Source organism: Uranotaenia lowii, chromosome 3, assembly GCF_029784155.1.
Source record: "Uranotaenia lowii strain MFRU-FL chromosome 3, ASM2978415v1, whole genome shotgun sequence".
Taxonomy (NCBI): domain Eukaryota; kingdom Metazoa; phylum Arthropoda; class Insecta; order Diptera; family Culicidae; genus Uranotaenia; species Uranotaenia lowii.
In genome coordinates this window covers 15832447-15857771 of record NC_073693.1, presented here as the reverse complement: position 1 = coordinate 15857771, position 25325 = coordinate 15832447, and the positions used below count along the sequence as shown (strand labels likewise).

Here is a 25325-nt window from a genome sequence, read left to right as displayed (position 1 = left end):
AATTTTAACAAAATAATTGTTTGAGTAATTGAACTTTGTTTGAAAAATTTCACAAAATGTAACTTGAAGATCTTTTTTTCGTCACTATAAAATGTTCCTTACATGGGAAATTATGAAAAAAATATTTGTTCCAATGTATCAATCGTTCGAGCGTAAAATGAACTTCATAATGCCATATTTTCGCAGCAATGGAAAACTTTCAACATTTTTCAGAAAAAGTTTTCTAAAATATTGATTATGGGTACAATTGATCCCTAGAGTTGGGTACAATTGATCCCCCTTCCAAACGGCATATTCTTCTTCTGAATTGATCGTTATGATTGCTGATTACGAAATTACTAATATTTATCCAAAAACTAATATTTATCAAACAATTGTCTGAAGAAAAGGGCAAAATAATTAATTTTTTCTTAATTATAAAAAATAGCGCCTCAACGCTAATAACATTGCATACTTAAATGTTATTAGCGTTGAGACAAAGATATAGAATTTTCTTCTTATGTCTGCAATAAATTGTGAAATGAGAACAAACATGACCAAAATTGTCAATTAACATTCTATCTTGGGGTTTTATTTGTTTTTTAACAAGGATTAGGGCTTCCTAAATAAAATATCTAGTCTCCTTCACTGGAGGATCAAGTCTCCCCTAAGTTCAGAAAAATCGCAATTTTTTTTACTCCCACGAAAATGCTTCTAGTTTATCAACGGTTTCAATTATCGTTGTAATATTTGGTGCAGAGAAACTTGAAGTTACAAGCTGTCAGAAAATGTAAAAGACGGCGAGTTGCTAAATTTTTAGAAAAATATATGGTGAAAATAAGAAAAGGGGATCAAGTATCCCCACTCTCCCTTATGGTTTTGCTGAATCAACCCGGCACTATCTTCGGTGCTGAACAGGTCTACTGGGCGATACATGAATCGGCGCGGCGTGGTTATGGCGAACCTGGCGTCATCTTCGGTTCTCGTTCTCAGAGAATTTTTGTAGGATTAAATTCTTGGTTTAGTGATTTTCCATGACCATTTACCCTAATAATTTATCAGTTAAAAAACATAAGCAAGATCACTTCATCCTCTTTTAGATAGACTGAAATCCTTCTAAATAAAAAAAAAACTCACAGATTATAATTTATTGAAGTAATGATAAGAGTAGTTTACAAAAACTTAGTCTATATGAAAGCTTGTGACCCAATGTGCCGCCGAATGTAAAGGAACTGCTTTCTTCTGGAGACGATGAATCGCTTTCATTCGTGCGCTACGCTACGCTAAAAGATACAAGTGCTACACAAACGGAACGGGCTAACGTTTTTCCCTTCTTACCTCGTGGTGATGGGTTCGCTGTCATCCTCGTCGGCAACCGGGGACGAGGGCAGGGAATCCACCGTAGCGTATCCACCCCCGCAGCAGGATCCATCGAAGGGCGACCGCTCGCTGGCACTGAAAGATGGTAAAAAGACGGTAAATGAGACAGAGGATTTGCACACGATTCGCTAGTTTGCCAAGCGAGAGATGGTAATGAATCAAACTGACGTGAGCAGCCAAGGATGGTGCTCTGAGACGAAAGAAATTTCCTTCAACTTTAAAATAATTTTCCTCTTAAACTATACTACGTAAGGTAAGAACTCGATCGATCGAAGTTGTTTAAAATCAATTACCGACCTTAAAATATTAATATATAAGCTTCACTTTGTATTCACTCTAAACTAGATTACTCTTTAGTAGGAAAGGAAGAGATTTAAAAGGAAAACTCTTTCCGAGAAGCCACAAGATTGCGTGCTCCGGACTCCGGGGAGGTTTGTGGAAATATGTGTATGTAGCATGTGGCGGGAAAGGTTAATTAAATAATTGCCAGCTCCGTCGGAAAATTCGCGCACGTACACTGATTGTGATTTTGCCGTTGCATTGGTGTCTGGAGCAGTGATTTTCTTCGTCCTTCAAGCCAGTTCCATCAGCTGGATTGAAATTCGTTCAAGGATCGGTTGCCGCGTTTCTACCCTTTTGTTGTTGTTGATGTTTATGTTGTTTCTAGAAGCTCCCTTTCCCATCTACCCTAGTTCTCGTTCTTCTAGCTAAGAGGAGCTTTGATAAAAGTTTATCAATTATGAAGAGAGATGATAAATTGATAAGGGCCCCATCGCCCAAGATGAGATGGGATTGCCGAATGTGAGCGGGAAAAACAGGCATCAAAAAGAAATTGCTAATGTAATAGGAATCGTTTATCGCTTTATCGGTACGAGAAAAAGCTGCTGGCATTTCATCATCATGAGTGTGATTTATTGCTAAATCCGGTTTTCATTTTTTTCTATGTTTTGCTACCACTTCCACGTTGTTGGATGAGATTTTCATTTTTTCACCCACAAATCCAAACGAGGGTCACACACACCGGGATGAATGAATGGATGGTTGGGAATTGAGTTTTGATTGAGTTTATTTGGAACGAATTTGGGTGCCTAAATCAATCCTGGTTGCTGGATGTGAGCTGCGGACGCGGAAAAAATGGGCGCGGGAAGATAAATGGTAATGAAATGATAATATGCTGGGTAAATTTATTACGGATCCCGGAAGTTGTTTCGGATTTTCCTGTCACTCGTGAACTTTGACATATTGTACATTGAACGACTATTCAGTTTCACATGAAGAACGAAATGAATATCAAATTACTAAATCGTTACAATCATATCTGGATAAGAGTTGATCAAAGTTTGTAGAGCTAACGGATCCATGAAAAAGTATTTCGGAGGAATGGTTTTTCAATGGAAGTTCTTGATGAGTAATTCTTTTGAAGAAACTTTGAGGGCTACAATACATAGAACAGTCTCATTTCGGTAGACGCTTTTCCTAAGAAAGAATCGTTTGTGTTAAACAGAAAGTTTATTTTCATCGCTTCATGATGAATTCTGAAAATAGCAGAAGTATTAAATCTAGAAGGCAATTAATGTTTTCCGTTGAATTTGGATGTGGTTACGAATTCTTATTCGGAATTCGTTATTTCGCAAAATTTTCGGAAAAACGGTGTCTGAATCAGAATAAGCCAAAGGAGTCAAATTCGAAGGAAATCATTGATTGCTTTCTGGATGTAATCTGTTATGCTAAGACGATCTTAACATTAATTGATTCATTTCATTGGAAGTTATGAAGATTTTATGAGGTCGATTTGATAAATTCTCAACATATAACTTCACTTTTTGATTTTTTTTTCAACAATTCGAAAGTTTAAATTAGTTAGAATGCTGTTAAAGATTGTTAATGTTGCTCTTTTTTTTTTAATGTAGTAGAATATAAAGCAATGAATTTTACTTTCTTTTTCAACATCAAAGGTTTAAAATTCTCATAATTTCTTTCTCTATTTTTTTCCTCTGTTTTATTCTTTTCTTCACTCTTTGGTTCTTTAGCTTATCTGTTTTTGTCTTTGTCATTTGGTTTTAGTTTTTTTACTTTTCTGCATAATCTGTTTCTTAAATGATCTTCTTTTTCCCATTTCTGTGCCTCTTTATCTTGCCTACACCAACTCCTTTTAATGTTTTTAACTTGTTCTTTGTTCTAGTAATTTTCTTTTGCATTCTTTTCTGTATTTTTAATCTCAATGTTTAACTGTATTTATCTTTTTTCACTATTTATGTTCTTTATCACTCTCTAAATGTTCAAATTTTTTTTTAGTAGCTGTTATTATAAAACTCTCTATTCCATTTTCCCTCTTTCGATTTCTCTTTTTCTTCTCTATCTCGAACAATATTGCTCTTCTTAAACAATCAATAACCAAGCTTTTTTTTTCTTTTTTTAGGCGTTACAAGCGCCTTCCACCGGAGAAGAGCTGTCTCATAAAAAATTGACTTAAATGGAAAAGGAGTGTATTCGAAAAAAAATGCAACATTTTGTATTGTGAATAACTTCTGAATGCATGAATGGAAACTGATGAAGTTTTTAGTGAAGTTATCTAGTAATGTAATGTGTTCGTGTATAAAATTTGGTGACAATCTGTCAAGTGGTTTTTGAGATAGCGTCCAATACTGAAGGTTATTGATAAATTTTTCGGATCGAGGGACAGCTGGAAATCAACTATTCGACCAAAATTCACATGGTAGTTGTTTAGGACGTCCTAGAGGATCCAATAGTGTGCTGAAATTTGCATAAATGTGAAGATAATTGATTCCATGTAGTGAGAGAATGTGAGAGGTTTTTTCAAGCTCAGTCCGAAAATATTAGTAGAGGAATTAATGAAAAAGTCAATTTTTTTCTGACTGGTTCATCTAGCTTTCTTTTAAATAGCCCTTACTTAATTTCTACAAGGAAGAAAAGCTGACCACTGGTAAAATTAACAAAATATGATGGTCAAATCGTGCGCAAAATATTTGGACTGCTTGTGTGGAAATAATTTGAAAACTTTCTCAATGGACAGCAAAACGAACCCTTTAGTTCGGTTATCTGACAGGTTTTCAACTAGAAACTTTTCGTTGAAAATCTCGCCTGTATTTCCCGGAGATAAGTAAAAAGAAAAAATTGAAACAATTATTGAAAGGTACTTGAGGGGGCTTCAGTTCACTCACTGCCTTCGAGATGATCAGTCGCACTTTCAAGAGTGTGCTCGTTTTAAATCGAGAAAGCAACTGTTTTTTTCTTTATGGATGCGAAGTGAAGTGAAGTAGTGATGAGTCCTTCACCGGGAGACATTCCTGATCGGACCATTCCCGAATGGATGGACACTGAAAACCTGCGAGGGAGACTCTTAATCTCAGGGTCGTGGGTTCGTGCCCTACGTTGGGCGCCAAATATAACGAGAGGCCCGACACACTTCTGTTTTGTTAGCGGATGGCTTAAGCACCACTTCTTTACGGCGCTCAGGAAAACTTTTTGCCGAGATCTCCCGGCTGCCACAGCTGGTCGAAGATTTCGTCGATGTAACGGCTGCTGGAGGAAGCTGTAGTGGGCTTCTTGAATCTGTCGCAAAAACAAGCGGCGTATCACGTATCGTTCGGCGAGCGGGCGTTCTCACACCTTACCTAACTGGGTAGGCTCTTTTTCCTACACTTTTTAGCACTAACTACACGTTCCTGCGCTTTTTCCACCTAAGTAGCTTAGCGGAAAACACAAAAATGGGCTAATTAATAATCGGAACACTGGTCCACGAATCACCGGTTGGATTATTAAAAATTTCCACGCGAATTTAACGGTCTACACCCAACTGAACTACAAGATTAAGTGAATCAGGAAGTCGCATTCGAAATCAGCCTTCTTGAATCTAGTTCAACTTCATACTGGAACTCCCGATACGAAGACCTCGAGAAGTTAAACCAATAACTCTCATTTCCGCGAATTTACAATGCAGCCTTGTATTCCCCTTCCAAACCCGAGTTCGAAGATCAAGCATTTTTTCTTCCAAACTTAGGTGAGTAAAAGCATCCCGAAAGAGGTCATTCACCTGATGCACAACAAGTTTGCAGTCGGTGATCATCTGGAAGATCACTCTGTAAACCATACTTTCTACTCCAAAAATTCGGATTATCAAATACATCTACAGGTGCGCTTCTGATGTTAATGATGATCATGTTAATGATTATTCTAGGGTCGTATATGGCAGGAGGATTTATTCGCTCGACTTTCTTCGTTGATTTTATTTGATCAACGATTGATTTTGATCTTCGAAATCTTTATTTAATTTTTTTGTTTAGAGTGAAGGTAATTTATAGATAATTAATTTTATTATTATTGCTTCATTTTATTTTGTTTCCAATTGGCTCTTAGTTAATCAATTTAAAAGTTTTCAAAGAATTTCTGTTGTTGGTTTTACAAGTAAATAGTGTACCCGTTACAGGTGTAGCATTTTTGCTATAATTTCGCCAAAATTGAAATGAAAAGTTCAGCAGAAAATCAGAAAACAATTGTTTATTTCAAAACTCACTATTGAATGCTAGTTTTGTTTAAAAGGTGTGAAAAAATCCATACTAGACTGCCCCAAATTTGTATGGGAAATTTCAAGCTTGTGAAATGTTATGCCCTGCAGGCTTGAATTGATTCTAGGCCTAGAACAAGGTCTCATGCCAAATCGAATCACGGGAAAGGGTCGCTTAACGAGCCTAAAGTTTGTATGGGATTTTGGGACATTTTGTTCGGGAGGAGCATGAAATTCCAGTTTTGCATGAACAACTTTGGTCCCTTTCGGCCGAATTCTTTGAAAAACAATTTTTCTTAAAGCCCTAATTACCATAAATATTTCTTCCCAACACTGCACTTCATTTCGACTTATGTTAAAAAAGTTATTAGACTTCAAAAATGGGGTAACTTTTATCAGTGTTGCTGCGTCAAAGTGTTCGAAGCAGTGTCTCTCATTAACAGTGAGCGAATATCACCCTTCAAAAAGATAGCAATTTTGAACTTTAATAACTTTTTTATCTTTACTCGAATCGAAATGCAGTCTTCGGATAAAATATTTTTCATAGTTTAGGCTTTAAGAAAAACCGTTTTTAAAAGAAATCGGCCGAAAGGGACCAAAGTTATTCATAAAAACTTGGATTTTCATGTTCCTTACGAACAAAATGTCTCAAAATCCCATACAAACCTTAGGCTCGTTGAGCGACTTCTTTCCGTGATCTGATCTGGCCCAAATTTGGCATGAGACCTTGTACTAGGCCTAGGATCAATTGAAGCCTTCAGCGAATAACTTTTTCATATGTATTTAGGGTCATTTGGAGCACTCTAATCCACACGCATCGAAGATATTTTGATATTAGCTCGTATTGTTTAAAGATAACATTCTCATGAAATGTCAGAACAACTTTTTTTTTATATCAGGAGGAAGACTAGTGAATTTAGCTGAATTTAGAAGTGGAGGACGAACTGCGCATCAAATGGATGCGTATTTTTGTATGAATCTATTGCTTGAGTTCTATTTAATGAATGCGAGTTATCAAGCACATAAAGCGTAGTTCTACGTAACCTTCTTTTTCAAAAAGAAAGAATGACAAAGATGGTTAAAATCCTCTATAAATAAACAAAATTCAATCCAATCCAATCCATAAATAATAGTTTAGAGATCACAAAGTTTATCATTCGTTACGCGACAGTCGAACCGTAAAGTTTACTTTACTCTTAGCTCCGAGATTTTTACTCGTATTGATTTTACCCAGTGTTCGGCATCGCTAACTGAAAAAATATCGTCGCTAATTAGATCGCTAACTCATTCAAAGTTAGCGATCGCTAATAAAATACGCTAAATGTGCCGAAAAAGTTATCGCTTTAAGCTTAAAGCGCTAATCGCTAATCGCTAACTGTTGAACAACATAAAGGCCGGAACAAATATCAAATTCTCGATTTTTCCAACTCCTCAAGGAGGAATAAATAATGTTTCAAGTATTTCATTTTAAATTAGATAAATTGATCGAATTTTCATACAACTATATGAGCAAAACAAAATCTGTCAAAGATGAGAATTTCAACAACTCTCTGTGTTCTACTATTTTGAAAAAAAAAACGAATTTTTGAACAATTACAAGAGCAAAAGAACAGAATGTAGAAAGATGGGAGATATCTCTTTTTTTATTTAAATTTAGGTTAAAAATTTACTCAATTTATCTGCTTTGTGCAAAGTAGATAGTATGCAATTTCGTTGCAAACAATCTTTTGTGCAATTCATTTCTTTTTGTTGTTTTTTTGAATTATTTTACATTCTCATAATTTAAAATCTTAAAACTGTTCTCCCCTTTTTCAAATTTGCAGGAGCATTGTCAAACGTAAACATATATACAATTTCTATTTGAACTGAAAACGAATGCTACAATGATTATGTTATCTTATTTTTATATGAACTGATCTGTAAAATTTCTTAAAAATTGTATTGTGAAAAGTAAATATCTTAACCATTTGAAGAAAAATGTTGATGAATGAATGTTAAAAATAGTTTTATATTGTTTAGTACCTTTTATGGTTATCTTTTTCTGCGAAAAAAAGTGCTAGAAGAGAGAGAAATGACACTAATAACATCTTTTCTCTAACTCGAGTACCCAATCCTCCAACTAGTCTAATTAAGCAATCAGACTGATGCCCAATGTCACCTTAACTTGATTAATGACAAAAAGTTTATTTTGTCACTTATAATTCGGGATGTTGATACAAATAAATGAGAGTTAGCGATTTTCAATTAGCGGAACCAAAAAATAGCGGAACTTTTTAATTCGCTAAATCACTCAAAACTTAGCGGCAAAATTAATCCGCTAACGAAAAGTTAGCGGACTAACTAGCGAATAGCGGATTAGCGCTTTTGTGCCGAACACTGATTTTACCACAACGTAAATCGTTCGCTCTCGTCATTCTCACGCGTTGGACACGTCATCGTCATCGTCGCCTGCTTTGGCGTGTTTATTGCAGCACGCCAAAAGAAAATAAATGGGACGTAACCGTTCTACAGCACCTCCATCCGGAGGGCCCTCAAATAGAGCTCGAACCCAACCGGAAGTATCTTTGGATGATGCCACGAAACGCCTTCTTCAGAGCAACCAATTCTCGTTGTTACCGGAAGAACATGAAAGTGCAGCTGCTATTCCCAAAAAGGAAAAAGTAGGCCTCAATTTTTCACTCCATTGAAAGACGTCGCCAAACTGGAGGCCGCGCTTACCCATAGTACATGGAAAATAACAGGTAAACTATTGCGCTTAACCTCACTTGAAAGCTCCGTGTATGTACACAGCATGCTTGCATAGCAACAAAAATAGTTATGAAAATTTGGCAGTTTTAAATGGAATGGCAATCAAAATTATAAATTTCTCCGTCAATAGCCATTCGATTCCTTTGAAAAGGGCCTCAGATTAAAGGTTGATTGTTCAGGCTCATCGGAAACTATTTTTTGCTTTGGATTTTCGGATCTGAACCATAAATAATGAGCATTCAGGAGAAATTTTCATCACCGTCCCTCTTTTTTGAAAGCAAACAATTAAATATTTTCTTCTGTCTATATTGAAAATTTGATAAAGATGTAAAACACTTCATATTTCTGTGATAAAAATTGATAAAAATTTGTTAGAATTTTTGTTCAAACTGCACAAGAAAAAGAACACACAAGGCAAAATAATCTTCAAATTTTAGTTTTAAATCGATCAAAAGCCCGTTGTATATTACTTTTAGCGATTTTGAAAAGCCAAATATTGTTCGTTGCATTAAAATGCATCAATGCATATTTTTCTCATAATTTTAATGATTGTCAATTTTAAGAAAAAAATTGATTTTCTGAAAAATTTCATACATTTGCCAGTTTTTTCCATAACTATTTTTTGGGGCCTCTTACCAATACGTTGAAAGAGAGCGGAATAGCCTACCTTGTATATTTCAAAGTATTATGGCGCTTACCAAGGAAAACCTGGGCCTGTGTATTAAACTATGCAGTTTAGGAACAAAAATCCTGTTTTCAAGCATGAATGAGTATCAACAAGTTGGTGCGTTCTTGACTAATAGTGAAATCCAATTTTACACCCATGACATCCAATCGGCGAAACAGTTGAAAGTGGTCTTACGAGGTTTGCCTCCATTCGAAGCCTCCGTCGTGAAATCGGAACTGGAAAAGATTAGTCTACAGCCGCAAGCGGTCTATTCAATGGTTCGCCGTACATCTGCTGATCCCAACGCCAGCCTCCCCGTCGCTTTCTGTGGTTGAGTTTCCTCAGCTCCCTCCACGAAGAATCGTCCCGAACCTGGCCCCACTTCCCCTCAACAATCAACGTTTTCCCCGGGCTCCTGTGTCTGAGTGCACCATCATCGTAGCCTCTACGAGCCAATCCGTTCAGCAACACCTCACTGCTGCAGCAAATCTACCTACATCTTCACCAGGTTTATCTTTTGCCCGAGTGACGTCCGGTACAAACAACGATGAAACTCCGTTTACATCGGAGGAACTGGTGAAGTTGGTCGCTGAAGTGATTATTATTTTCCGATCATGCTAGACCCGATCTGAACAGCTCCATGCTGCACTGCAACTCCTAACCAAGTATGGACCGTGAAACTATTAGAATACTTAATTGGAACGCTTGCTCCTTGCGGAATAAGCATTTTGAACTACTTGACTTCCTCAACGTATAGGGAGTTGACATCGCAGCAATAACTGAAACACATCTATAGCCCGATCAAAACATCTTTCTTCCGAACTATCGATTACTCAGGCTCGATCGTACCAAAAAAGAGGCTTCAATCTAAAAATCATCGAAGCCATTGGTGTGGAAGTATCCACATCGCTTGGGCAAATCACAATAATCTGTTTGTACTGTCACAAGCAAACTAGTTCCAGGGATGGCTCGAACAACCTACTACGCAGGGATTTAGCAAAGTTGACTCGACGACGTTCAAAATATATCATCACAGATGATTTGAATGCTCGACATGAGACCTGGGGCAACCTTCGGCGGAATCAGAATGGTATCATCTTGGCTGAAGGCTTTGAAACTTTACATTACAATATCATTACTCCAGATAATCCAATCAGAATTTCCAGATCGGGTGTCCACTCCATCCTGGACATATTCTTGACCAACATGTCCTCTCCATCAACACTCATCGTCTTCGAAGAGTTATCTTTCGACCACTATTCTGTAATAATGGAACTTGGAGCGCGGGTTGAAACGGTGAACCAACAATCACGGCACAATTATCATCGCGCCAACTGGCCTGAATTCCAACGTCAAGTCGAAACCAACATCAACATCGAACAGGCTTTGGAACTTCCAGCAGATGTGGACCTGGCGCTGGAATCCCTCCAGCAAGCTATCGTGGCAGCCCGTAACAGAACAGTCCCGGCCGAACTAGTTCAGGTGAGTACCTCTCTCCAAATCTATAGCACCACTAAACATATAATCCGATTGAGGAATATCTATCGACGTCAGTACCAGCGTACTGGTGACCTAAATAAAAAGCTCACGATGATAAATTTAACCAGAGTTATCCAGGAGAGGATCATAGTCATCCGGAAAAGAGATTTTCAACAGAAACTTCGACAAATGTCATTGCTCGAAACCATTTTGGAAGTTAACTAAAATCCTCAAAAAGAGGTTCAAACCTGTGCCTCCTTTAGTCTCCCCAGGAGACTCGGGTGATAATGGTCTGTTGATATCGCCCCAAGAAAAAGTGAATGCGTTGGGTCAGCAGTTTGTGTCATCTCATAATTTGGGAAAAAACACCAGTCCACATGAAAGTGCTGTTTGTGAAGGTGTCGCCTCCGTTAGTAGTTCCTCCAGCATAATTTCCGACGAGTCTCAAATCACGGCGGAAGAATTGATGGCTATTGTGAAAGTATCCAAAAACATGAAGGCCCCCGGTTTCGACAATACCTTCAACATTGAGCTCAAGCACCTAGGTCCTAATTCTTTTGCCTTTGCAGCCAAAATATTTAACCGTTGCTTGAAACTAAGCTATTTCCCCACAGTGTGGAAGATAGCTAAGGTCATCCCCGTGCTTAAACCGGGTAAAGACCCTTCTATTCCCAAGAGCAATCGACCTATAAGTTTGCTTTCGTCTCTTTCCAAACTCTTCGAAAAATCAGTGCAAAAACGTATATTGTCGTTCGCTGACACACAAAAAATTTTTCCCAAAGAACAGTTTAGATTTCGTAAAGAAAGGTCCACAATCCACCAACTCACCCGAGTTCATAATACCATCCAGCGAAACCGGTATGTATCCAAAACAACGGCAATGGCCTTATTGGACATTGAAAAGGCATTCGATAATGTTCGGCACGATGGGCTGGTGTTCAAACTGCAGCGATTCGATTTCCCAATGTATCTCATCAAGATAATTAAAAACTATCTATCTGGTCGAGCGTTCCGTGTTTTCCTGAATGGAGCAAGCTCTGATCAATATAAAATCGTGGCCGGTGTTCCGCAAGGAAGTATCCTAGGACCCATACTCTACAATATCTACACTGCTGACGTCCCTCAGCTCCCTGAAGGTGGTATGTTGTCCCAGTTTGCTGATGACACCGCTATAATGTATAAGGGTCGCATTGTCCGAACTTAAGCACGCAATTTGCAGAGAGGTTTAGACACTTTAACGGAATACTACCAAAGTTGGAAAATAGTAATTAACGCAGCCAAAACTCAAACAATCTTGTTTCCGCACTCTAGATCACCTAAACTTGTCCCTTCAAACAACGTTAAAATTCGGTCCTCCGAAGTAATATATCTAGGCCTCACGCTCGACAATCACCTGATCTTTCGATCCCATGTTGAGAAAACAGTATCGAAATGCAACATCTTAATCCGATTCATGTACCCGTTAACAGATCATCCAAGCTGAGTACTGAAAATCAAATAATCATCTATAAGCAAATAATATATCCCGTCATTGAGCATGCAGTGCCTGTATGGAAGAGTTGCGCCCAAATACGCAAACTAAGGCTCCAACGCACTCAAAATAAAGTTTTGAAGATGATACTTAAACTGCCCCCATGGACCAGAACAGTCGAAGTCCACGATAAAGTTTGTATGGATACTCTGGACATCAATTTTCAAAACTATAACCAACGATTTGGTAAGAGGTGCCTTGCTTCTGAGCATGATATTATTCGTGAGTTGATGATATAGGTTAATGTTTGTGTAAGTAGGTAGTTATATTTTAATAATTCATAACTTAACACTAATGTACAATCATTGTAACACTAATTATTACTTATTGTAAATAATACAACAAAACACAAACATTAATACAAAGATGAGATGCATATAAGCAAAACACTTGAAATGTAAATCATTGGAAGAAGAAAAATGAAAAATGAAATAAAATATATTTATTGTAAAAAAAAAATTCACAAAGTTTAGTAAACGGTAAAATATTGTGCGAACTATCGGAATTAGGATTGATCGATCAACAGGGAAAGATCGATCTCCAGGATCGATTCAGATGAGAGGACCTTGGATCGATCCATTTAAAAAATTGGAGCTTGAGAATCGATCTCTGATAGAACGATAAAGCAAGAGGAAGCTGCTTTTGTTGAAAATAAAAATTCAAACGCTTTGTATTCAATATATTGATATCTGCAGACAAAAATTCCGTAAAACTCAAACTTATTCTGAGCACCGATTCCGACAAGATGTCAAACAGATGGAAATGCATGACAAGAATTTAATCGGTCCTCAAAATTAGATCTAAACATCTCCGGTTCATCAAAATAAAAGTTCTAAGGATCGAATTGAAAAACCGATATAATTGATTTTTCCCAGAATTATTCCTACATCAATAGAAGAGGTTACAAAAAGCCAATACCAATTTGGCAAATCCCTGAGCCGAAAATGCACTGCGTAAATGCACAAAAGCGTACCTAGAGTACCAAAGATGATATGATTGGAAAAGCACTACTGGCATAAAGACTCGAGCTTCCAAGCAAAATGATGCATGACCACTACACCCACAAAGCAGACTCTACTCCAATAATGAACTTCCTTAGAGGTGAAATTATCGGTATAAGATTCTATGACGGAGCGGCATTAACAAGCTTTCTATTAACTGGAAATTAAAAAATATATACCTACCTAATGTAAAAAATGGAGCAAAATGTGAATAATAGAAATTATGCAGAAATGGTAAAAGAATGTCACAAATGTAAAATAAGTCAAAATGTCAGCAATGTCATAATGTGGAGAAATAATGAGATGAGGATCCTTTCTCTTGTTAATGACCATTTGTTTGATCAGTTACTCGAGATAAACCATACAATCTCAACTTACCGACTGGCTGTTGAATTGACGCTGGTGTTGCTCCGGGACCGCCGTGAAATAATCGAATCCCCACAGTTGACCACGGTGCCCTTGCTGATGGAGAAATGCCGCAACCGGTACAGATCGTCGCTCTGCCGGGGATTGTACGGCCGTTCCGGAAGCGAGCAGACCCGGGGCCGGGCATGGTCCGGAACTGCGAATTAGGTAATCAATCAATTAGGGCAACCCCCCAAACTGGATCGATTTCATCGACGGGTGTGAGAAAACTTACTCGGTAGCTCCAAAAAGTTGGACGTCCTCCGCTGTCTTCCCCGGGCCGATGCCTGAAATGCCAGAGGGCCAACGTCCTCATTGGAAAACACGGACGTGTTGGAGGCACCGCTCTTGATCGAATCTCGCGAATTCTTTCGGCTGGCCAGGATGTACAGTCCACCCTTGTGGCTGCTCCTTCGCCGACCCTTCCGTCCTGGAGCAGCTGCTCCACCCCCACTTCCGGTTGGATCGCTCGGTTGCGTCGTCAAATCGCTGGTGGACTTGTGGCAGTTCAAAGACACCACACTGTCGGAACACGTTCGGTCCAGAGTCGAGTGGGAATTGCGAAGCACCTGTCCAAAGAAATCCGGGATTCGGGGGGAAAGGAAAAACATACATGTTTTATTGTGGCCAACGCTGGAGATGCGGATGAAAACCAACATCAGGTGCAAAATCATTTCTGTCAATAACACGTGCCCTAGAGGGAAATGGTGTGGATTTTTCTTGTGGATGTTCATGGTTCACTCACCTGATAGCCGGGATTGGCGGTGATATTTATTTCGCTGTTGAGCTGTCGGCGCGAATGTCGGGGTGAATGGCGAGGTGAATGGCGGGGCGAGGCGCTCGGAGATTTGGCCGCCCGCGTAGAGCTGCAGCTGGCCGACGTCGTCGAGGCGTCCATAATTGGTTCACTTGGTTGTTAACGGGGATGGCAGAGTTCGCGCGTATGGAGTTTTGTTTTCCGGAAACGATAAAGGTAGGTACGAGAGCATCTTAATTAATTATCCAATGTTTCTTATGAATTTCGATACTGGGTAAATCTATTAGTTCCAAATTCAAGGTTTGGACGCTTAACGAAATATTTACGAGATTAACATAAACGCTATTTATAGCGTTTTCAATCGTTCAAGAATCAATTTGAGCTTGTACCACGCTTTAGAAATTTGTATAATATAAAGTCACAAATACATAAGACCTTAAATTGTTCGAATAACATGATATTATAAAAAAATCTACAAATGCTCAATAACAATCCGTGACCTAAAATGCCTAAGGCAAGCCCGGATGCAGGGAAGGGGGAGGCGATAATGGGAGGCTAATGTGCTGGTTTCCCCGGTTCTAGCCCCCCCCCCCCCTTTTCATTCTAGCATTTCAATCATTAGACCCATTCCAGCTTGACGTCACAACGTTAGCAGAACCATTTTTTTGGAAAATTGTATGTTAATTTTTCGATTTGTTAGTAACTTTTAAAGATCATGTTTTATCAAAAATTTAAACGAAATGTGTTCTTCAGATGAAATGTTGTCGTAATCAAGGCTTTAAGAAAACTCAAATTTAGGAAAAAAAAACGAATGAGAGGACCAATATTTATAGGTGAAAAAATTGTTTTTATGTTGATCCCGAAAAAAATCGATATAATTCCAGATAAGTTTCAGGTTTTTTGCTTTAGCTCTTCCCGTAGTCTGATCTTACCCAAATTCGTCATAGAGCTTAGCGCTAATACAAATTTTTATTTGTTCAATTAAAGAATTCATTGTAAAGTCTCTTTTGTGGAATTTGATGCGAATACTTTACTTGATTTGGATTTTCTAGTAAAATTCTTTTTCATGAAAATCTGTTTTTTTGAATCATTTTATTAAAAAACAATTTTATATGAAAGTTTAATGAATTTGCTTGATAGAGAATGTTAATCTACAAATATGTTATGTTCAAAGATTTTTTGAATCAGATTGTATTTATTTCAAGGATACTTATTCTGTTTGCTTATTGCCAGCAAGTAATAGAAGCAATAAGCAGTTTTTTTTAATATTAAAATTGATCTTTGAAGAAGTTGATCTTTATTCAAGACTTTAATTCAAAACACAGATAACTATCTCTAATAATCGAAGGTTTGAAGAACCTCTTAGCTGAATGGAACTATGATTTCAAAGGAATCTTCGACTACTTTGAGATAACTATTAGAGTGTCCTACCCGGGATTTCCCGGGAATTAGAAAAAATTGGGAATTCCCGAATCCCGGGAAACGCTTAAAAAATCCCGGGAATTCCCGAAGCCAGTAAAATGTTCTAAATTACTACAAATTTACACGATTTAAATTGGAAAAATGAAGCATACTGAGCAAGGAAAATGATAGTTCTACCACTGACCATACACGGTGTGTTTCGTAGAAGGACTTAAAGAAAAAAAAAATACAGTAACGCTAATTTTTGCATGGGTAGAAAGTAGAGCTTTTTCCGGATCATTTTCACCGAAAATTAAAATATTTTGTCGGTGACCCCCCATACAAAATATTTTTTTGAAAATTTTCTACTTGAAATCTTTAAAAAAATAAATATATTTTTAGTGTTTTATAATTTCAGAGGAGCTAATTTTCTTAGTTTTAACTTTTAATACCTTCAAATTAAACTCAACAATGTCATTAAAAACTTTGAAAAATTTTCAAATTTATTTAAACTAGCTACAGAGCTGTTTAACATAAAAAATGCTTAAAAAGTATCTTCGTATCCTAAAAAAAAAAATTAAAAATTGGCTGGCTAATCCTGTCAGTAGTCTGAGAGGGTCAAATTATCTGAAATTATTAGAATTATCTAAAATAATATGAATCCATTTGAATCCATAATTTTTAGATTTTTTGATTGAGGCAACACTGGAGGAAATTTTATTGACTAGGTACCGCTATAACTTTTTTATGATAACTCTTATCGTAATGCACTCAGGAGTAGAAACGTTTGCCTTAATTTAAGCTTTGAAAAATATATTATGATAATGAATTTTGGATAGTTAACGATACGTTAAAAGATATCTTTGATGAGAAATCCGTTTTTATACTTCTCCTGAGTTAAATGTCTCAAAATTTTCAGAATGACAAAATGTTTCAGTAAAAATAAATAAATAAGTTTTCCATGAAAAAAGTTACTAATCCATTGCATTGGAATAAATTTACAGGTAATAATTTCTAAATGTGGACTACAAATCTTCAAAAAAAAACAAAACGTATTAGGACTCACCGACCAAATATTTTAATTTTGCCTGAAAGTGATTCAGAAAAGGCTAAATTTTTCATTTCTGAAAAAAATAGAGATACTGTATTTTTTCTTTTAAACATCTTCCATAAAAGCACCGTGCATACTGACTGGAAACTCGATTTCGTTGGTTGGATAAATTTTCCAACAGTACGCAATATCAATTCCAGAGTGCGCATCGATCGATTTGAGAAATGCTATTCCAGTTAGAAAGTGCTATGCAACTTTAAAAAAAAGGCAATTTCTACGATAAAATTGGGCTAAACAGGTTAATTTATTCTTCGGTTTTGCAAACCTACAAACTTTGGCAAAAAATAACCTGAAAATGGTTGAATTTGTGTTCTAGGTGTCATGTCAGTGTGATTAACAGAAGGAATTTGAAAAAAACATGTCTTTCCAATCGAAAACTTAGTGTAAACGATACGGAAAGAATTTGAATGCTCTATTTTGCAACGCTCTTCATTTAGAACCTCCGTTTTGAATACTGTTTACAGTAGCAAAATCATCAGCAAAGAAATGACATATTGTTAAACAAATGGATAGTTATCTGAAAATTTACCATGTTCGATAAATAACAGTCTAGCTATAAACTAACTTCTACGGATAGTGAGAAATCTTTCTCCATTATTTCAAATTTTTGCAGCAAGAATCAGACCGGTTTTTCGGTTATAGTACTTTGTTTTTGGGTCTTTGAATTGGTTATTAAATTTTTGACGCATTTAAAAAGTTTGCAATTAGGAATTAGGAATAAGTAACTCCATGTCGAAATCTTCATTTTCAATTTTCCCGGGATCCCGGGAATTCCCGGGAAAAGGATCGTCAGATTTCCCGATTCCCGGGAACGCTAAAATGGCCGGGAAATGGACACTCTAATAACTATCTGCTTTATGATTCACAGAGATTCTTCAAAAAAAAATGTCATTTCAATGAGAGTTTGTTTATTCTTGAATCAAGTGTTCAACAAGCGCAATGTGTGTTTTTCTTCGTTCCCAAAAATTTTGTTAAAATAAAGTTTTAAAAACATAAATTAAAGTGAAACGATGAAAAAGAGCAACCACTAAAAAGCAGAGGTGATTATTGGAAGGTTGTTCTCAATAGAATTGATACGGGATTTCACTATGAGCTCCTTCCCGGGAAGAATGTATAGTTCACGTTCTGATCAACCTGATGATCAAAATAAAAGTTGTTTAGTTAAAGTTGTGAAATATTGACAAAGACCAAAGAAGAACTGAAACAGTTTTATTTAGTAGGTAACTATTGTGATAAACAGATTGTCTGCTAGCAAAAAGCAACACACAAATTACTATTTTCTGCAAAAAAGGTTAACGACGGCAAAATTTGATCATCTGTTTGAATTGGCGTCAAACTTTAAAAATTTAGGATGTGGTGAATCCTTTTATTCTTATTTCAACTTTAGAAATTCAACATTGCTACTTTACCACTATTTAATGATAAGAAGCTTTTGATGCCTGCACGCTTCAACTTTCCTCATTTCTGCATCTTTTGCGTTTTCATCACATGGATATTACGTTGAAAAGAAAAATGAGGAGCGCAAGTTTTTCATTTGCCAGAATGCATACAAGTTTCGGCCATATTGGTATTAGGTGAAGAAGACGAAGAATCAAGTGTTTAACATGCGCGATTTTTTCTTCTATTTTTTAAATTAGAGACGTTTTAAAAAACCGCGTTTATGCGAAAAAATGTTTTCCAGTTTCATTAAAATTTAAAACTTGAATTCCTTTTTTTGAAGCGCATTGTTATGTTACACTTGTACTGAAGAAATACAATAATAATGTTTAGCTAAAAAGTCTTGAACGTTGAATTCTTCTTAATAAATTTAAAGAGAACTCCAATTTTTGACAATATGTGCCGTTTGAATGGATCATAAATTGAAAAACAATAGAATTTTTGTGACGACACAATGCTCAAGAAGCTTACCACCGATTCTAGAGCGTAAACTAGCAGTGATAATTCTAAATGGTTTGAAAAAGTAATGTTTCAAATAAATAATAACTGTTAAAATTAATTTATTTTCTTACTAAAATTTTTAAATTTCAACGGTAACGCTCTCAATTTTGATGGAAAATGAAGCTAAGGAAACAGCTTTTATGATGGTGTGAAAATTGTTTTTGAATAATCAAAAATAAAATCGGTTCTCCAGTTGAGGGTGCTTTGAATGAGTCATTTAATTAATAATTTATTTCTTTATTATTATTTTTTTATTCAAGTACGAAGTTTGTTTCAGAGTTTTTTAAATTTGATTACGGATTATTAATTACAAACATTATTCAATTATTTATTTAGCTAGACAATTTATAACTATATAACTATATTTATAACTAAGCATGATTCTGCCTATTTTCATCGCGACACAATGATTTACATGACTTTTTTTCTTAAGATATACAACGTTTCAAATAAAAGAAAAAAAAGGTTTACATTCAGAATATCCATTCTGTTTCATTCCTGAATTCCTGTTCTTTATTACTATACTACAATTGAAAAAATCCGATCTTTTCATGGTTTACTAGCTGACCCGGTGTGCTTTGCTACACCTTCTAAAAATTATTGAAATTTGTGGTAGGACCTAGTTATTTAACTTTTCATTTATTTGCACAAAATTTTAAATTCAATTTCAAAATTATTCTTATGTTTTTTTCAAAATTGCAATTTTTTTCATTTTGAAATCTTAATTCATTTTTTTTTTCTAAATCCGTGGTTTAATTCTTTTTGTGACTCTGAATTTCTTTGCTTTCAAACTATAATAGAAAAATATTTTGTAAAAATATAACGACATTAGACACTTATGTTACCTATTCGTTCTCGAATTATTATACAAATTGTGAGAGAGACTACATCCCCCATTTCTATATCCCTAATGGAAGGAAAGAGGGGTCTCATATAACATCAGAAAACACTCCTTATATACAAATACGATCCCATGGCATATATGGCTCCATTCTCGATAAGTTCGTGAGTTAAAAAATGGGTGACCATTTCCCCAGTTTATATCTCCCCTCTGGTAAGAGAAGGGGGTCTTAAACAATCAAAGAAATATTGCCCGTACAAAAACATGGTTCCAAGCAAATTTGATTCCATTTTCTTGATTAGTTATCAAAATATTAAAAAAAAACTGTATGAGTAACCCTCTTCTCACTTTTATTGTTCATCTGAATAAAGGGAGGGGTGATAAACCACCGAAAAAATATTTCTTGTGCTCGAATACCCTCTCATACAAAGTTGAGTTTCGTTTGCTTTATTAGTTGTCAAGTAATGCTATAAATTTGTATCGGAGCCCCTCTTCCTAACTATCCCCTACCTGAAAGAGGGGATCAAGATCAAGCATATCGTGTATTAAAATAGACTCCCATGCCAAATTCTGTTCCATTTGATCGATTGTACGATTGTTCCCATGTCATATTTGGTTCCATTTGTTAGATAAGCTCTTGGTTTATGCAAAATAATCGTATGTGAGCTCCCTTCTTCCCTAACTGTATCTCCAATTGAAGAAAATAAAAAAGTCTCAAAGCAAATAACCATTTAACGTATCCAAATGCTTTCCTATGCTAAAATTATTTCCATTTGCGAACAATTTTGAAGGTGGCCTCCTCTCTCCTTCCTATCCCCCCACTGGAAGGAGGCAGTAGTACCAAATATTTACAGAAACATTCCTTGTGCTCAAAAACCCTCCCAAGCTAAATTTCGTTCCATTTGCTGGGTTAGTTCCCGAGTGATGTAAAAAATTGTATGGGCGCACCCTCTTCCCTGAAGATTTTCCGACTGGGAGAACGTACACACCAAAAAATTTATAATATTACTCGAGACAGAAACGCTTGAAGACCTAATTATGTTTCGCCTCAATTTGGAATTGATTTAAATTCACATCTTTTTCAATCTAAACTTAACAAACACTCAAGCTTAAGGCCATAATTTTCAAAAGACGTAACTGTTTTATGATCTAATCCATCAAAGATGTAATTTTCGATCACATTGAATATAAACTTATAGAACGGACCTAAATTTAAATTTAAGAAGATGTAAAATTATGTACGAGATAACAATTTGGCAACCCTACACACTTAGAAAAATCCACGTAACATTACATGCAATAGCATGGGTAGAAAGGAATCGGGTATTTACATGCATCAACACTGCTTGTTTCATGTAAACTTCCCATCGCATTCTACTGCGTTGTTTGATGTAGGATTACGTTTCCCGTTTCATCCATTTCAGGTGTATATGGCTATTTATCCAATAAGAAAAAGATCGGGCTTTCTTTTATAATACTTTTATTTTTCAAAACAATAACTACATCTCATAGAACAAACAAACATATAACTCGAATTGATCACTACACATTGCACACTATTCATTTTCTCAAAACGCCGGTTGATGTTGTTCGATTCCCTCAACGACGGAAACGACAACGACAGGAGATCGAAGGCAACTATCGAACGTCTGCAAAAAAAACAAAAGGTACAAGTTAATCAACATTGTAACTTCTTCTTAAAACTATATTTTAATTTATTTTGACTTACCATACTGAATAACTCTGTGCCCACTACCTCCGGGAGGAGGCTCCAACTCGAACAAAAACAAACAGCACACAAACAGGTAAAACAAAATACGGACGAAGGTTGCGATACTGAGATTTACATGAAATTGCACGTTAATTTCATCGCAAATGTCAAGATGCTATACTCTTTTTCATATTTTCTGTGACGAGGCTGCGAAAAAGTGCAATGGAAAATTACATTTTTCTTTCTGTGTACGCAGAAACAAAAACAAAACAAAACGAGTGCATTCTATTTTGGTGCGAATTGTCACGGGAAAGTGTTCTTTCGTTTGAAATAGGCGATTACCTCTTACGCTTTTGATAACAGAAGTAGGTAGTAAGACAAATATAATTGTTGTAGTTAAAGTATTCCCAGAATTGACATAAAATTCTCTCATTTCTAGCAGCTGCAACCCAGCGGATGATTCCACTTAACCACAGCTCCTCTCCAGAAAGGTAACCAAAAGGAGTGAACGTACGAAGAACAATCATGATGATAAGCTTTCTCCATCCCGTAGGGATGAGTGCATCTTTCTTGAGGTAACCATCGGGTAATCCAGTTACTTTTAGTATTTTCTGGAATAGGCTGTAGAAAAAAAATAAAAGTATGAATAATAAAATGAAATATATGCTTCTAAACATTGTGTCTCCGAAAGCTCCTATGATAAAAAATATAGGTATACCACGCTGAATCGAAGCAATCGAAAGGTTTTTTTTTTAATTCAACCAAGCTATAGGATAAGTTCAGATACCGGTATTTCGATAGCAACTTACCCTCTTCTTCAGTTTCAGTTTTCGATCGAAAACGCTTACTGAAGGAGATAGTAGTTTGCTGTCGAACTACAAATATCTGTACTTTTTTATTATATCTTGTTGTAATAAAAAAGAATTTTTCGATTGCTTTGATTCAGTAGAATGATTTACCTATTAGAATGTACGATGTAATATTATATCATAAATAATCTAAATTTATGTCAAAAAAGATGCTACGCTTTTATGCGTCAAACTTGACATAAATTTACATCATTGATGATGTAATATTATGACGAATGTGTTATTCTATTAAAGCCGGAAATTTTATGTCTTCAAGCGTTTCTGTGTTTTCCAGTGTAATTTTATGTCAAAAATTATGCTTCTTTTTTGTGCATCCTTTTTGACATAAATTTACATAAAAAAATTAATAGTGTGTAGGGTTCTCAAAATATCATAGAAACATTTGTCGTAACAAAATAACTTCACACGAAAAATTTGGTTCTATTTGCTTGATTAGTTGTCCAGTAATGCTGAAAATTGTAAAGGAGGCCCCTCCCCACTTTCTATCTTCTAAGGGAAGGAGGGGTAAAAATATTCATAGAACTATTTATCGTATCCAAAAACCCTTTCAAGCTAAATTTGGTTTCATTTGATCGAATAGTTTCCAAGTTATGCAATAAAAAAGGTGTGAAAGCCCCCTTTCTTCCTTTTGTATCTTCACTGGACGGAGGGAAGGGTCTGAAATAATCATAGAACAATTTCTCGTATTCCACTACTCTCCCTTGCCAGATTTGGTCATTGCCTTTATTAGTTCTCCAGTTATGTAAAAAATTGTAAGGTAGGCCCCCTCCCCATTTCCTATCTCTTACTGAAAGGAGAGAGGAGTACCAAATATTCTTAGAAACATTCCTCATACCCAAGTACCATCCCATGCCAAGTTTGGTTTGATTTGCTTAATCAGTTCTCGAGTTATGAAGATCTATTACTTTTATATGAGCGACCCCCTCTCCCCTTGCAGAAAGAGCGAGGGGCTCTAAACTATTATAGGAACCTTCCCCGGCCTCCAAAAACCTCATATGCCAAGTTTCACGCAAATCGCTTCAGTAGATTTAGCCTCCTACTGACAGCATTGCGAACCTGTAAAATTTGACAAAAGATGGACAAAAGATATTCCCCGAAAGAAAAATTCACCTTTTAAGCCCGATTGGATCGTCGAAATATCCTATTTTTCCTTTAAAGACGGCTGGCACTTTCCAACTGGGATAGCATTTCTTCAAAAGTGATCGATGCGCACTTTGGAATCGACATTGCGTACTGCTGGAAAAATTATCCAACAAACGAACTCGAGTGTCCAGTCAGTGGTGCAAGTGTCAAAATCATCAATTTTAAGTTGTGGATTGTCAAACGATTCTTCATGTTTCAATTTATAAGTGTCTTAAATTCAGATTTGAAAGTAAATTTCGATAACGCCAGCAAATACAATGTTATGCACGCTTTACCAAAACTATCTTTGATTTTTTATGCTTAGCGCCACATGTTTATACTGACGATTAATACAGGCGCAAAAGAAAATAAAAAGTCAGTAATTCCAAAAATTCAAACTTACTTTTCCAGTGAATTCTCCGGCGTTTTGCTCGGATAAATCCTCTTCTTCTTCCGCTCCATGTCCTGATTGTCCAGCGATATGCTGTTGGAGAAATCTTCCTTCGACACCGTCGGATAGCAAAACTCAAACCGATTTCCTGTAAGGGTTCGAAAAAGAAAATTGCAGAAGAAAATGCATTTAATTTGAATTGAAGATGGATCCAAAACAGTGGGGACTTACGCTCGAACCGGGGACTGATGGCACCGTACTCGTACTGGACCGCCCCACTTGAGGAGGACGTCATCGTGGGGGTGGTTCCGGTGTGCGACGAAGATGACTGACAGTAATCGAACACCTCACTGTCCGGATCGTCCTCGGTGGTTTTGATGATCTTGGGGCTGGCCGGCAGCGAAGTCCGGCTGGGCCACGAGTCGGCATGGCTCTTCTTGAGGTCCTTCCGGGAGCGCCGGGTTTCTTCCATGGTTGGTGGTGTGGCTTGTTTTTTTTCTTTAAAAAAACGGATGATGGATGGTGGAGATGTAATGGAAACACTACATGTTGCTAAATTTCAGGCGCTATGTTGCTTAGGTCTGAAAAAAGAAGAAATATGTTTAAAGAGATTAGTTCCAAAAAAAAACTAGAAGCGAAAATAAAAGTTAAACAGCATTTATATTAAACGAAAATTCACGAAACCCAACCAAAAGCAAAAAAAACTGATCCACCAGGAGCTGTAAAAATGACCGAGTAGTCATCAGTAGTCGTTAGAGCTCATATCCTGCTCCGGTAGGTTTTTACAAAGGCGGCGGCGTCAAACGGAAATGGTCCGTTGAATGGGTTCCCTCAATGGCTATAAATATAACCCTTGGCAATTTTGATAATCCCCAAAATACCCATCACCATCATCATTATCATCATCGTCAGCTCCATCGTCGTCCTCGTCGTCATCTAGATACGTGGAATATCTCTTTGCCAGTAGTAGGTATTGAACAATGGCAGACAGCAGCGATTTCAAAACGCAGCATACATTCAGGCTGACTCCGGAAAATCCGCGCATTTGATTTTCGCATTTTTGGTCCCTTTTTGCACGATGCGAAATAGGGGGTCCAAATTTCCTGCCTTTTGTTTCGTTGCTCCTTCAACCAAAAAATTCACCCTCACCTCGCCCCCTCAGAAGAACGACGATTGACGTGCACGAGAAATATCACATTGTTGTGAGATATAATTGCGGTTTTCATCCGGTTGTTGGTTGTGGATTCTCTTTACTGTTCGCGAATCTGGAAGGTCATTCGGTTAACTTCGCTCGCTAAAAAGAGGGCAGCCATTGCTGCCTCTTTTCACAATTTATAGCTTAAAGATATCAGAAGACACAGAATGCAACAAAGCAAATAACATCTTTGAAAATAATAGCTGTTTGAAATTTTATGATCTTCCTCCTCTAGAATAATGTTATGTGATGAAATCATTATTTAAATTTAATT

General features: G+C 36.6%; 1 protein-coding gene across 1 annotated transcript in view; it reads right to left on the bottom strand.

Moving 5' to 3' along the window:
- LOC129756286 (uncharacterized) overlaps window positions 1-24371 on the bottom strand; it is a 64684-nt gene extending 40313 nt beyond the window's left edge. The window contains exons 1-6 of the mRNA XM_055753109.1: window positions 24088-24371; window positions 23869-24004; window positions 14461-14623; window positions 13951-14284; window positions 13689-13872; window positions 1318-1434 (exon numbers count right to left, since the gene is read on the bottom strand). Of these exons, the coding sequence (XP_055609084.1) occupies window positions 1318-1434; window positions 13689-13872; window positions 13951-14284; window positions 14461-14623; window positions 23869-24004; window positions 24088-24328 (1175 nt within the window). The 5' untranslated portion in view covers window positions 24329-24371. The remainder of the gene's footprint in view (window positions 1-1317; window positions 1435-13688; window positions 13873-13950; window positions 14285-14460; window positions 14624-23868; window positions 24005-24087) is intronic.
- Between the last annotated feature and the right edge of the window lie 954 nt (window positions 24372-25325).